This window comes from Bos javanicus, chromosome 6 (assembly GCF_032452875.1).
Source record: "Bos javanicus breed banteng chromosome 6, ARS-OSU_banteng_1.0, whole genome shotgun sequence".
NCBI lineage: Eukaryota > Metazoa > Chordata > Mammalia > Artiodactyla > Bovidae > Bos > Bos javanicus.
The window spans coordinates 93,618,395-93,633,908 of record NC_083873.1 but is presented as its reverse complement, the minus strand read 5'-3'; the positions used below and the strand labels follow the sequence as shown (position 1 = coordinate 93,633,908).

At 42.9% G+C, this 15,514-nt stretch overlaps 1 protein-coding gene across 2 annotated transcripts in view; it reads right to left on the bottom strand.

The window, feature by feature from the left end:
* The window catches only part of ANXA3 (annexin A3), a 71,458-nt gene that overhangs the window by 25,398 nt on the left and 30,546 nt on the right, over positions 1-15,514 (bottom strand). For both annotated transcript variants that reach the window (XM_061420572.1, XM_061420571.1), the window contains exons 4-6: positions 11,599-11,693; positions 7,942-8,055; positions 3,895-3,985 (exon numbers count right to left, since the gene is read on the bottom strand). In XM_061420572.1, the coding sequence (XP_061276556.1) occupies positions 3,895-3,985; positions 7,942-8,055; positions 11,599-11,693 (300 nt within the window). The remainder of the gene's footprint in view (positions 1-3,894; positions 3,986-7,941; positions 8,056-11,598; positions 11,694-15,514) is intronic.

The window sequence follows — 15,514 nt, the reverse complement described above, 5'->3', positions numbered from 1 at the left end:
GAGCCAAAAACAAATTTAAAAAAAGAAAATGATTTGAGATCATCTAATCTTAAGAACTGTGTTGAGACAAAAATTTTTTCAGTATGATTTTAGTAAGTCTCTTTTATGAAATCTATAATTTTCCAGAGCAATTGAAGTAAACAAAATCTACTATAAATACAGATTATTTATCTAAGTAATATTAACATTTACTAGGCATCATTTTCCCTGACACTCATATGTTATTGTTACATCTATCCTTCACTCTTGGAAAAAAATTTTTAATTTAAAAATATCAAGCCTAAGGATGATGCTCTGATTTGTTAGAATTTGGAGAAGTATTTTATAATATTAGAATTATCTAGATGGGTCTCATGCAATCTCCCACACCTCCTTTTTACTCCAGGTATTTTTTGCAGGAAATTAGACTAAAAATACGAAAATTTTTTCAATGAAAGTTGAAAACTACTTTATGCATTTTGGGGCACAGTAGGGTACAGAAAAACAAATACACTGTCTTAATAATGCAGAAGTTAGAGCTCTTGATTCCTGATTCAGTGTTTTCTCATGCACCATTGACTTTAAAATATTAGGAAGAGTTCAGAATTTAGATCTCTATTCATTGAAGTGTTATTGTATTGTTGTACTGTACAAGCTACTCCATATACCTGGTCCCTTTATGAGGGCCATGTTGACAGTTCGTCTGATGGATTTCTAATGCATAGGTCACTTTTTCACATTATATGACACCATCGCTCTCACTACAGCTGACTCTAACAGGGTTGGCCTCTGACTAGAGGTAGCCAGCAGCCTACCAGGTGACCTTGTGGGAGAACTCTGCCCAAAAGAAAGCACCTTTCTGAGCTCACTGAATCTTCTCTGTTACAGATTGAGCCGTATAGAAGTTTTTAAAAAGAGTAACAATGAAGTAGAAAGACTCCTAGAAATAAAGCATAAAACTGAAGCCAAGAAAAAATCAGAAACCGTGAGCAAATGCAAGCCTTGAGGAGACACATACCATGTGGTGAGTGAAGAGATGTTTCTTGGTCTCTTCAAGAACAGTAGAGGCAGAGAAGGAGGGGAAAGAGTTGCTCGGATGGAGATGTGCAGGGGAGCCATGGATGCCTGACGCAAAGGGGGTGACTGGAAGGCTAAGTCCCTAGGAAAGTTCTGTGTTCTGTACCAGCTTGGCTCTACGTGATTGAGACCACTGGCTCTAGCTCTCTTCCTTCTTTTACTATTTCCTTCTTTCAATTCTTGTGTATCATGAATCCCTACTTAGCAAGGGAACCTAAATGTAGCTCAATTCTTTCTAGCTTTAGAGAGCTTAACTCACACAGATACCGGGGCATCTGGTAACTCTGAACAAGGATCACTTGTCATATTTGCAAAACAATAGTCCCATTCACTTGGCTCTTGAGGTCCCCTATCTCAATCTTAAGGATATCCATTCAATAAATATTCTGAGCACTGGAGATAAAACATAGAGCAAAAGAGACAAAAATTCCCCCTTCATAGAGATTACACCGCTGGGCTGTTTGTACATAAATAAATGCTGAACTTGAGGGAGAATTTTGGGGTCAGTCAACTCATGGAGTGGTAACTCTTCTAACAGATACCAAAAAGCAACACAGCATCTTGGGATACAGCCCCGGGGTCTGGTGATTTTTTACAAGTACATCTTGTTGAACTGAGGGAATCAAAGACATTAAACACCCACCATGTACCCATCTATGCCTATTTTTGAGCAACGGTCTCATCTACCCCAAATTTGCCCCTCTTCTCCTTGAGTCGTGGAGCTAGGGGTGGGACTCGACAAATGATATTTCTCTTTTGTCCCCCCACACCACCTCCCTCTCAGGTTCCACCAATGAGGGGAGTAGAGGGAGATTAGATGGAAGGCAGGAGGAGGAAGGAAGGACAGTGTCAACCCGGTGAAGAGATTCACCCAGACAGCAGCAGTTGGCTCCAGGCTCCTAGAACAAGTCACCCGTTTACATGCCCCTGGAGGTGCATGCCCTAGCGAGATGCAGCCCCCTTCCCCTCCATGGAAATCTGAACTCCAATTCCTGAGGCCTCTCCTCTGAACCCCTGAAGCATTGGGTTGGCCAAAAAGTTTGTTTGGGTTTTCCCATAAAATATTACAGAAAAACCAGAATAAACTTCTGGCCAACCCAGTACCAACCCCGGAAAGTACCAGCACCCTCCTCTGATCTAGTTTCTAAAAACCGTAATCTTGTCTCGGCCTTGAGGGTTACACTTCTGAGCTACCCCTGTGTTTCTGTTCCACTTTTTCAGTTTTCCAGAAGGTGCTTAAACAATTCTTGATATTAAAATTCTCTCTGTTAAGCACCTTGTGTGTTTCTGGTTTTCTGACTAGACCTGATTAGCACATTAACAATAAAATAGTCACCTGTCATTGAGGGATCTACATTTTAATGAGAAACTCTCAAAGTAAACTCTAACACCCACCTGGGGACTGGTATATCCCTCCTTTTGCTCTCTTCCACTGCAAAACCTCCCATGATACAAAACCATAGAAACCATGGCTCCCTTAAGGTACTTGGAGGGGGTGACAGGGAGCTGCTGTTTGATAAGAATTGGGCTGGTCATTGTCCCTTGATTTTTGCAGCTAACCTCTTAACAATCAGAGTTTCCCCAATAGGAATATCATTGTTATTCATGGAGCCTTGAACCACAGCTGAGTTTATGCTAACAAGATGACTCCAGATGGCGCTGGGTCACACCAGAAGATCAACTTGGTGACTAAAGGGTTAAGGCTTTGAACCATGTGATATCAGCCTGACCTCTAGTGGGCAGGAGGGGACTAGAGATGGAGTTCAGTCACATGGCTGTGATGGAGTCAGTCAGTCATGCCTGGGTAGGACTTCCTTGGTGGTCCAGTGGGTAAGAATCCACGTGCAATGAAATGCAGGGGGTATGAGTTTGATCCCCAGTCTGGGAAGATCGCACATGCCATGGGGCACCTAAGCCTATGTGCCAGAACTACTGAAGCCTGCACGCTCTAGAGTCCATGCTCTGCAACAAGAGAAGCCACCGCAGTGAGAAGCCCATACAGCACAACCAAGAGTAGCCCCTGATTGCTGCAACTAGAGAAAGCCTGCAAGCAGCAATGAAGACCCAGTGCAGCCAAAAAGAAGTAAGTAAAATGTTCTGTTGCTTAGTTTCTAAAAAAAAAAAAAAAAAAAAAAATCAGGTATGTGTAATAAAACTCCACTGAAAACCCCAGACACCAAAGACCAAGTGAACCTCCCTGGTTGGCAGTTAAATGGATACATCACTGTGCTGGGAGGGGGATGCATCTTGTAGACCTGAAAGCGCTGTGTGTGGGACCCTCCCAGACTTTTCCCAGTACGTCCTTCACGCCACCAGTCTTGATGGTGCCCTGGAGTAGGAAATGGCAACCCACTCCAGCATTCTTGCCTGAAGTTCCATGGGCAGAGGAGTCTGGCAGGCTACAGTCCATGGGATCACCAAGAGTTAGACATGACTGAGCGCACACACACACACAATTTCCCACACCAAAAATCATGGGGCTAAGCCCAGTGTTTTTAGCATGTCATATGAATATACAATGATTTGAGTCTCCTCCATTGATGAAAATGGTTGATTCAATTAAGCGGTAATTGCTGAGAGCAAAATCCACTAGAGTTGTAAAGTTTACATGCAAAGCATTAATGCCATTGCTATATAGCAGTTTCTAGCTCAGATCATATTAAAATGTTCTCTGAAAAATCCACAGTCCTTAGCCCATTTTAGAATGTGTCCTCCTATTTATACTCTTGCCTTCTCAAAATCCTCATGAAGAAGAGCTTGGTGGGTTTCTGGGGGAAAAGAGCATTGGCTCATATAGGTGTGAACAGCGGTAAAGGTATAAGCAGAAAACAAGATCACCTGTATAGTAGGCATGGCCGATCTCCTGCATTTGCTTGCTTGTCCTAGTGGTTAGAATTTCGATCAGTGCATCCTCATTTGTCCCCATGCCCTAGAAAGAAAAAGGAAAACTATTTTTTAAAAAAATACTTATTTATTTGACTGCACTGGGTCTTAGTTGTGGCATTCAGGATCTCCAGTTGTGACAAACCAGCTTAGTTGCCCCACAGCATGTGGGATCTTAGTTCCTGGACCAGGGATCAAACCCATCTCCCTCGCATTGGAAGACAGATTTTTAACCACTGAATCACCAGGGAAGTCTCATGGAAAACTATTTTTAGAACACTTTAAAAACTCAGCTTTATGCACTTCCATCTTAATATCTTGTTTTACATGGAAGAAAAGAATCATTTTTAGTCAGTCACTTTCTCTAAACCAGTATTTAAATTTTCAGTATATTTTAGTATTAAAATAACAGGAATCATCTAAAGTTAACTGACATTAAAATTTTAAAGAAAATGTCCTGCTGTAGTGTAAAAATTCATTGACTAATTCCAGGAGGAAAGAGTATATAAAGGGAAAGCTTACATCACTCAGGATCGGGAGTGAGCATTCAAATGTGTCATTGTATTTAGAGAGGGCTCTGCAATTCTTTTGAATGAGTTCATCCTTGTGCCAATGCACCGGGTTGGTCAGCAGGCATCATCCTCTTCATTGGGGAGGTTTTTAAATCCTCCATATTGTATGGGACCATGAGCCCAGCTGGTTTAGAGGCTAGTGATTCCTGAGTCTTGGTTTATATTGAGGTCACTGAGTCACACTGTAGAAGCCATTTACACTAGCACTTGATCAAAGCAGGTCAAGGTAGTGTAAGAAAAGAGGCTGAATTGTGTACCTCTGTGACAAAGATTCCTAGTGGTTCCCCAATAGATCTCCTTTTCAAATTATTTATTATTTTTAAATAGACTTTTTTTTGGGGGGGGGTGTTTTCCTTCTTTTTAAAACTTTATTGAAGTATAGTTGATTACAATGTCATGTTAGTTTCAGGTGTACAGCAATATGATTCAGTTATACATAAACATATACACATTCTTTTTCAGATTCTTTTCTCATATAGGTTACCACAGAATGTTGAGTAAAGCTCCCTGGGCTATACAGTAGGCTCTTGCTGGTTATCTTTTATACATTAGTGTGCATATGTTAATCCCAAGCTCCTGATTCATTTTAGAGCAGTTCTAGGTTTACAGCAAAATTGAGCAGATCCAATATTTCTTTTATCATCGTTGATCAGAATTCATCGTTGACAGAATCCCGATTTTTAAACGTAGCACAAAGCTACCCAAATAAAGTGGCTTCCCAGATGGCCCAGTGGTAAAGAACCTGCCTGCCAATGCAGGAGACACAAGAGATGTGAGTTTGATCCCTGGGTTGGAAAGATCCCCTGGAGGAAGGCATGGCAACCGACTCCAGTATTCTTGCCTGGAGAATCTCATGGACAGAAGAGCCTGGAGGGCTATAGTCCATGGAGTTGCAAAGAGGTGGACACAAATGAAGCGACTTAGCACACATGCACCCAAAAAAGACCATATTTCTCAGCTTCCCTTAGAGCTAGGTTTATCTATATAACTAAATTCTGATCCATGAAATATATGTGATGCCTCACGTACAATTTCTGGGAGTCCGTAAAGAGAAAAGATGAACACTTCCTGGTCTTTGACTCTTTTCAGTTGTCTTTAATAAAGGTGTAATGGCTGGATGTTGAGCAGCCATCTAGATAAGAAGTGCAATCTACAGGCTGAAGATGGTGGAACCTCAAGGCTGAAGGTCTGACAATGATGGTGTCATGATACTGAGCTATGGACGGCTTCCTTTGGATTTACATAGAGGGAACATTTCTAATCCTTGTTGGCTAATCTAATTCTCACCATTTCACCTGCTAAGCTGTCCCCCCCGTAGCAGCCACAGAAATGCACTGCTGAGATTTCATTTCAAGAGAACACGCTGCAAAGAATGTAGCTGGCTGATAGCTTCCAACCTTTGGATCTGCCACAAAATTCACACCAAGATCATGGTCTCTCCAGGCTGCTTTCAGCTATGACTGAGCATGGAAGGGGAACCAAAGCTGGGCCACCATTCCACCCCATGTAAGACTCCTCCAAGGGGCACACCTTATTCAGGGCTCCCCATCAGTCTGCCACGGCTTCCTCAGAGCAGTGCTGTAGACAGAGGCTCTTCCTGTCTGAGCCTCCTTCCTTCCCCCTCTCCTTTCACAGGTGTCACACTTGCATTGTAGTCAGCAGCTTCACCCCACCTGCCCTGCTCTGTCTCTTCTTTATCCTTTGCAAGCATTTCACCCAATATATCGCCTGTACGTCTTGTCATCTGCTTTGTGGGGTAACTATACTTCTTTCTGAGCGACTTCACTTTCACTTTTCACTTTCATGCATTGGAGAAGGAAATGGTAACCCACTCCAGTATTCTTGCCTGGAGAATCCCAGGGATGGTGGAGCCTGGTGGGCTGCCATCTATGGGGTTGCACAGAGTCAAACTTAGCAGCAGCAGCAGCAGATACTTCTTTCACAGAAAAGAAAGTGATTATCTCTGATGGGAAGGAGAAGATGGTCTTACCTCAGAACTAGACTCCTTCCTTCCCCTCCTTCAGGTCAACAAATACAGTAAGTCCCCTACACACAAACTTTAAAGTTGCAAACTTTCAAAGACTCGAACGTGCTCCTGTATACCAACTTTTGTACTATACTTTTCAAGGTATTAATATTGTAAGATTAAAACTGTTCTATTCCTTGCGTTTGTTTTTTATGTATTATTTGTGTGGACAAGATTATAAATCAGATAGCTGGGTACCTAGGCTAACTTGTTGGATTTATGAACAAATTGGACTTTACAAACTCACTCTCGGAATTCATTCATATGTCAAACATCTATTTCATCACAGGCTTTCCTCTAGAACCCGAGGAGGTTCCTAAAGGGATGAGGTTCCCTGATATGCTCAAAGTTTGCCTGTTCATTGGATGGAAAAAATAATATGTAAATGGACCAAAAAATTAACAAGATAATTTTAGATGGTAATAGGTGCAATTAAGAAAATTAAACTGAGTGAACTAACAGAAAATATCTGGAAGAATAGTGTTCCAGATGGAAAGAACATCATGTACAAAGACTTCAAGATAGGAATAAGCTGAGAACGTCCGCAGAGCAGCAAGAAAGCCAGTACAGCTACAGCAATGAATTGGGGTGGTGGGCAGGAGAGGAGAGGGTGTAATGATCAGCTTTATGTGTCAATCTGGCCAGGCTACAGTCCTCAGTTATTCAATCAAACATTAATCTAGTGTTGCTGTGAAAGTATTTTGCAGTTACAGTCCATTATCGATCGACCTCATGGGGGAGCATCTTAGATATTCTAAGCAGGCCTAATTCAATCAGTCAAAGAGCCTTAATTACGAAGAGAGCTGAGCTTCTCTGGGGAAAAAAAAAAAAAATGGTAGCTTTGAAGTGTGAGAGGAAGTGAGGGATCAAGGATAGTTCTAGTTTTGGGGCCTAGGCAATGGGGTTAATGATGGGGCCACTAACTCTCAATGACAACAAAATAGAGAATTTGACTCCTCAGGTCAAAAAGCCAAAGTTGGACAATGTCCTTTCAGGCTAGGAACATGTGGGCTTAAGGTTCCACAACTGCTTCCCATTTCAGGGTTGTTCTAACAACTGGAGAGCATGGAATCTCCAAATCCATCACGTTGACTCCCATACCTCAAGGATGCAGGCCTTCCCCAGTGTCTCAGGGGTAAAGAACCCACTTGCCAATGCAGGTGACACAAGAGACTCAGGTTCAATCCCTGGGTCGGGAAGATCCCTGGAGAAGGAAATGGCAACCCACTCCAGTATTCTTGCCTGGAGAAGCCCATGGACAGAGGAGGCTGGCGGGTTACAGCCCACAGGGTCAAAGAGTCAGACATGACTGAGCAACTAGGCACGTGCTCAAGTGTGCACTGGAAGAAAGACACTTTCTGATCATCAAATCCTAGGCAGAAACGGCCTGTGCAGAGCTCATACCTTCATGGATTTCTTCAGCTGTTTTGCATCGAACACTGCCGGTGGGGTCACGAGGGCTACCATGAGATGCTTGAAGTGGCCAGAGAGATCACCCTTCAAGTCGTCTTTCAGTTCCTGAAATTAAAAGAAAGAGAAAGAGAAAATCATGAACCACTTCTCTTCCTCCAAAGTCATCTAGTAATAGAAGAACATGAATGCATGAATTCAGACAAAAAACATGTACATCCACAGGAGATAAAGAGAAATGGTGAAAATACTTCTATGGCTATTAATCTGCATTTTATGACTGCTTCCAAAATGTTGTTTTATAGATGGTTTCCTGAAGGGAAGGCAGTGGAGGAGGTCCTGTGAGGGGCACAGATAGGAACTATTAAAATGCATTTCCCAGGCCCTTGATGTTCTCAGTGCTGGGGCTGGGTGAGGGAAGAGGATAGGGGAGGAGCCCCGTAATTCACACTCAGTTTTAACGGGAGGTGCTCCATTCCGCCCGGCTTCTCAGTGTCTGCCAAACAGCTTCGAAGGGAGAAGATGAGGGAAGACAGTGTGTGGTCATTTGCCTCTGCTCGGAGCGTGGGACCAGGAGGCATCCAAAGCGGTTTTCTGGCAACAAGGGCAGGGGAAACTAGAAATGTGGCAACAGGGAAACCTTACTTATTGATACCCTCTTTCGGCAGTGTTTTCACACATTACCTAAGTCCAATCCATCTCCCTTGCTTGAAGGCAGGTAATATGGTTTCTATTTTTAATAGCCAAAGGAGTATTACTGAATAATTATTTTTCCTGTTCTTGATCTCCAACCTGAAGGTGTTTGGCAGACACTGAGAAGACAGGCAGAATGGGGCACCTCCGGTTAAAACTGAGTGTGAATTACGGGGCTCCTCCCCTATCCTCTTCCCTCACCCAGCCCACCAGACTGCTATGACAATCTGGGTGTGGACCAACATCTTCTGTGACCCTGGGGGCCCAGTGGGGGTAGGCTCCTGCCAAAACAAATGGAATGGAGCCACTGTAGTCATCATGAGGGGTTTCCTCCTCAACAGCTACACTCCAACCCATCTGTCCTCTACCAGATCTTGCTTCACAGGCTCTCCTTTCGTCCCACTGTGAGGCGTGATTGTCATCCTTCCCCTCTATCCTTCCGCCGAGTTTTGGAAATCCTGAAAGGCCAATGGATCGTTCACATTCCCTGTACATGGGTATGTTGCCTTGGCCAGAAGCCTGGCAATTCTTTTAATTTGACAAGTGTTTACTGGGTACTGTGCCAGGCACTTAATGATGAGTTAGACACAATCCTTACCCCTAGGATACTATACCTAAAGGGAAAAACAGAAATAGTCAAAGACAAAATTTAAATATAATATATTAAATATCTGATAAAGGGAACACAGTGCTTCCTCAATGGCTGCGGAGTAAAGAAACTGCCTGCACTACAGGAGATGTGGTTTCAGTCCCTGGGTAGGGAAGGTCCCCTGAAGGTAGAAATGGCAACCCACTCCAGTATTTTTGCCAGGAAAATCCCATGGACAGAGGAACCTAATGGGCTACAGTCAGTGGGGTCACAAAAAGTTGGACACAACTGAGTAACTGAGCACACACACAGAGGAAACACGGAGAAGGGTGTCTTAATGGAGCCGTGGGCCCGGAGAACACTGTTGGGTGACGCCTCGGCTGCCTGTGGATGGTCACAACACCCTCTTGATTCTGGATCCAATAGCCTGACTGGGTTGTGTTTCTACTCTTCCCTTACCAGTTCATTATCCAGGCAGCTAAAATAAGCTTTTAAAAATAAAAATTACGTTATAGCATTTCCCTTTGCAAAAGGCAAAGGAAAAAGGGAAAGATATACCCAACTGAATGCAGAGTTCCAGAGAATAGCAAGGAGAGATAAGAAAGCCTTCTTAATTGACCAATCCAAAGAAATAGAGGAAAACAATAGAATGGGAAAGACTAGAGAGCTCTTCAAGAAAATTAGAGATACCAACGGAACATTTCATGCAAAGATGGGCACAATAAAGGACAGAAACAGCAAGGACCTAACAGAAGCAGAAGAGATTAAGAAGAGGTGGCAAGAATACACAGAAGAACTGTACAAAAAAAGTCTTAATGACCCAGATAACCACGATAATGTGATCACTCACCTAGAGCCAGACACCCTGGTGTGTGAAGTCAAGTGGACCTTAGGAAGCATTACCACGATCAAAACTAGTGGAGGTGATGGAATTCCAGCAAACCTATTTCAAGTCTGTAAAGATGATGCTGTGAAAGTGCTGCGCTCAATATGCCAGCAAATTTGGAAAACTCAGCAGTGGCCACAGGACTGGAAAAGGTCAGTTTTCATTCCAATCCCAAAGAAAGGCAATGCCAAAGAATGTTCAAATTACCACACAACTATGCTCATTTTACATGCTAGCCAAGTAATGCTCAAAATCCTTCAAGCTAGGCTTCAACAATATATGAACCGACAATGTCCAGATGTACAAGCTGGATTTAAAAATGGCAGAGGAAACAGAGCTCAAATTGCCAAATCTGATATGAACTGGAAAGGAGAGGATCTTTTCCAGTCCTGCAGTCACTGCTAATTTTCTTAAAGAGATCATAGAAAAAGCAAGACAATTCCAAAAGCCATCTACTTCTGCTTCATTGACTAAATGAAGCTAAAGCCTTTGACTGTGTGGATCACAACAAACTGAAAAATTCTGAAAGAGATGGGAATACCAGACCACCTTACCTGCCTCCTAAGAAACCTGTATGCAGCTCAAGAAGCAACAGTTAGTACCAGACGTGGAACAACAGACTGGTTCCAAATTTGGGGAAGGAGTACGTCAATCCTGTATATTGTCACCCTGCTTATTTAAAGTCTGTACAGAGTATATCATGTGAAATGCAAAGAAGAATGCAAGAAACAAGCTGGAATCAACATTGCTGGGAAAAATATCAATAACCTCAGATATGCAGATGATACCAAACTAATGGCATCATGGGAATAGGAACTAAAGAGCCTCTTGACGAAGGTGAAAGAGGAGAGTGAAAAAGCTGGCCTAAAATGCAACACTCAAAAAACTAGGTGGAAAAGACACACAAAATGTTCCTGAAGAATTCTTATTAAACTTCTGGTGTTTACTAAGTTTTCATTCACTGAATGAATTAAAAACTCTATAATTACATAAATATATTAAAGCTGAAAGAGAAATTGAAGATCACCTAAGACAGGACTTATCAGATAACTGATCAGATGATTCTTTGTTGTGGGGACTGTCTCGTGCATTGAAGGATGTTGAGCAGCTTCTCTGATCTTGTCCCATGAGGTACCAGCAACATCCCTCTCCCACCAGTTGTGGCAATCAGCATGTCTGGAGATGCTGCCAAATAGCCACTGGGGAGCAAAATCATCCTTGATTTAGAGCCAATGATCCAAGGCAACCCTCCATATTCAATGGTGAAGATAACTGAGGTCCAGAAAGGTCAAATAACATATCCAAGGCCATTCAGACAGTTAAGGGCAAAACCACGTCTATTCCAGGTTATTGACTGGATATACTGGGCACTTTCTGTTACACTTGGCCTGAAATCAAAGATCTGGGGGCATCATCACATGGGAGCAGCCCTGATCCAGCAGTGACTAGCTCATTACTGCCTGTTACGTTAGGGAAACTGTACCTTTCCACATAGTGCTTGATATTCCTTAGCAATCAGCTGCCGCTGTGCATTCGTCCTCTCAGTCAGAATGCTGATCAGTGTTTTCTCATCGGTCCCTAAATGAGACGAAAATAATTGTATTCACCATCAACCCAAATATGCTTAATATATCTGTCATGAACAAAAGAAAGATGATTAACTGTCTGAAACAGATGCAGAGAGGAAGGCATTTTAATTTCTAATTTCCAGGTCTTATCAGGTTGGCATCTTTATTTCTTTGATTCTCTGGCTTTGAAGAAAGAAAATTAACTTTATTTGGATAGTTTTAGGGGAAGAAAGCCATCATGGCTCAAATATTCCTATCCATACATCAGACAGAGGAAGAAGCCCAAGGATCACGCTGCTTTTGAAGTAGGCTTTTTTCATCCTTGTGAGGTTCAGTTACTGTCATTTCACCTTCTATCTTTCTCTTATCTCCATATTTGGTATACAAAGTCATTTTTTTTTTCTCTAGAAAAAAGGAACTGATGCTAATTGAGAACCTACCACACACTAGGCACCTTTTATTTATTGTCATAGTTAATACTGCCCAGGGAAGTAGGTATGATTACATTGTTCTAAAGATAAAGATGTAAACATTTAGAAAACTCACCTCATTTGCCAAAGTCGTGCAGCTTTTAAGTGGCACAGCAAGAATTTGAACCTTAATCCAAATATTTTAACCCAAAACATGTATTTCTATGTTCACTGGTCCATACCTTTTTCAGGCATTTCAGACCCATATACTTAACTACCCGTTTTACGTACAAGTAAAGGGCCGACGTTCAAGCTGGATTTAGAAAAGGCAGAGGAACCAGAGATCAAATTGCCAACATCTGCTGGACCACTGAAAAAGCGAGAGTTCCAGAAAAACATCTACTTCTGCTTTATTGACTATGCTAAAGCCTTTGACTATGTGGATCACAACAAACTGTGGAAAATTCTGAAAGAGATGGGAATACCAGACCACCTGATCTGCCTTCTGAGAAATCTGTACGCAGGTCAAGAAGCAACAGCTACAACTGGACATGGAACAAGAGACTGGTTCCAAATAGTAAAAGGAGTACGTCAAGTATTGTCGCCCTGCTTATTTAACTTATATGCAGAGTACAGAAGGCAATGGCAACCCACTCCAGTACTCTTGCCTGGAAAATCCCATGGGCGGAGGAGCCTGGTAGGCTGCAGTCTGTGCGGTCGCATAGTGTCGGACATGACTGAGCGACTTCACTTTCACTTTTCACTTTCATGCATTGGAGAAGGAAATGGCAACCCACTCCAGTGTTCTTGCCTGGGGAATCCCAGGGACGGGGGAGCCTGGTGGGCTGCTGTCTATGGGGTCGCACAGAGTCAGACATGACTGAAGCGACTTAGCAGCAGCAGCAGAGTACATCAAGAGAAATGCTGGATTGGATGCAGCACAAGCTGGAATCAACATTGCTGGCAGAAATATCAATAACTTCAGATATGCAGATGACACCATATTTATGGCAGAAAGTGAAGAACTAAAGAGCCTCTTGATGAAAGTGAAAGAGGAAAGTGAAAAAGTTGGTTTAAAACTCAACATTCAGAAAACTAAGATCATTGCATCTGGTCCCATCACTTCAAGGCAAATAGAGGGGGAAACAGTGGAAACAGTGACAGATTTTATTTTGGGGGGCTCCAAAATCACTGCAGATGGTAACTACAGTCATGAAAGTAAAAAACGCTTGCTCCTCGGAAGAAAAGTTATGACCAACCTAGAGAGCATATTAAAAAGCAGAGACATTACTTTGCCAACAAAGGTCTGTTTAGTCAAAGCTTTGGTTTTTCCAGTAGTCATGTATGGACGTGGGTTCAGTTCAGTTCAGTCACTCAGTCGTGTCCGACTCTTTGCAACCCCATGAATCGCAGCACGCCAGGCCTCCCTGTCCGTCACCAACTCCCGGAGTTAACTCAAACTCACGTCCATCGAGTCGGTGATGCCATCCAGCCATCTCAACCTCTGTCATCCCCCTTTCCTCCTGCCCCTAATCCCTCCCAGCATCAGTCTTTTCCAATGAGTCAACTCTTCGCATGAGGTGGCCAAAGTACTGGAGTTTCAGCTTCAGCATCATGTGAGAGTTGGACTATAAAGAAAGCTGACCCAAGAATTGATGCTTTTGAACTGTGGTGTTGGAGAAGACTCTTGAGAGTCCCTTGGACAGCAAGGAGATCCAACCAGTCCATCCTAAAGGAAAGCAGTCCTGAATATTCTTTGGAAGGACTGATGTTGAAGCTGAAACTCCAATACTTTGGCTCCATGATGCAAAGAACTGACTCACTGGAAAAGACTGATGCTGGAAAAGATTGAAGGCAGGAGGAGAAGGGGACAACAGAGGATGAGATGGTTGGATGGCATCACTGACTCGATGGACATGAGTTTGAGTAGGCTCCTGGAGTTGGTGATGGACAGGGCAGCCTGGCGTGTTGAAGTCCATAGAGTTGCAGAGTCAGACACAACTGAGCGAATGAACTGAACTGAAAGGGTTGATGCGTGCCTGGCATGAAAATGACCTCTACGTCACCATTTTCTTAGTAATTAAGTATTAAGATATTGTTGGAAGTTGTGTCTACTCCTTTGTGGTAGAGGACTACCCCTGGGTTGGGGGCTGTGAGTTGGCTAGAATGGTATAAAAGATCAGCGGGAACTCAAGGCTCATCTTCTCCATGCTGCATGATCCATACACGCCTTGGTCGCATTTGTCCATGGCAGTGGTGCACACTCTACACGAATGATGGGGCAAAAGAAACTGTATTTGACTAGCTGCTGGGCCTCCCAGTGGAAGATGCTGCCCCAGTGGATCTCTGGTCTTGTATTCTCTGTATAGTTAAGGAAACAAAGTTAGATTAAATTCTCATTGTGCTCTGTGAATTTTATTATCAACTCGGACCTGTCATGGCATCTGGACCGGTGTATGACTGAACACCTCTAACTACAAGTGTCTCAAACTCAGCTGCTCCAGGGTGCATTCATTCTATTTGGATTCTATTTGCATTAATTCCACTGGATTTAATTCTATTTTATTCATTCTATTCTATTTCCTCTCTAACTTGTCTTTCATTCTATGTTCCCTGTCAATGATACCACAACAGATACAGTCTATTGTGAAGAAAGCTGAGTGCTGAAGAATGGATGCTTTTGAACTGTGGTGTTGGAGAAGACGCTTGAGAGTCCCTTGGACTGCAAGGAGATCCAACCAGTCCATTCTGAAGGAGATCAGCCCTGGGTGTTCTTTGGAAGGAATGATGCTAAAGCTGAAACTCCAATACTTTGGCCACCTCATGCAAAGAGTTGACTTGTTGGAAAAGACTCCGATGCTGGGAGGGATTGGGGGCAGGAAGAAAAGGGGATGACAGGATGAGATGGTTGGATGGCATCACCGACTCAATGGACATGAGTTTGAGTGAACTCTGGGAGTTGGTGATGGACAGGGAGGCCTGGTGTGCTGCAATTCATGGGGTTGCAAAGAGTCAGACACGACTGAGCAACTGAACTGAACTGAACTGAACTGAATAGATACAGTCATCCAAGCAAAGATGCTCAAGTCATCCTATACTCCTTTCTTTTCCCTACTCTTTATGTTGTAGCAATCAACTGAATCTCTTGAATTTGTCCTCTTTTCTGCTACTGTGCATTCATCATGTTTTACCTGGAAACTTCAATAGCCTCCTAACTTGATCCCATTATAATTCATACTGTAGAGTTCTGCTTAACTAAATTTTTAAAACACATCAGATCATATCAATTCCTTGATAGAAATCTTAAAGATTCTCTGTAATCTTCAGGATGAAGCTTAACCTCCTTAGCTTGTGTACCAGTTTATTTGGACCTAGCTTGGGCTTCCCTTGTAGCTTAGTTGGTAAAGAATCTGCCTACGAC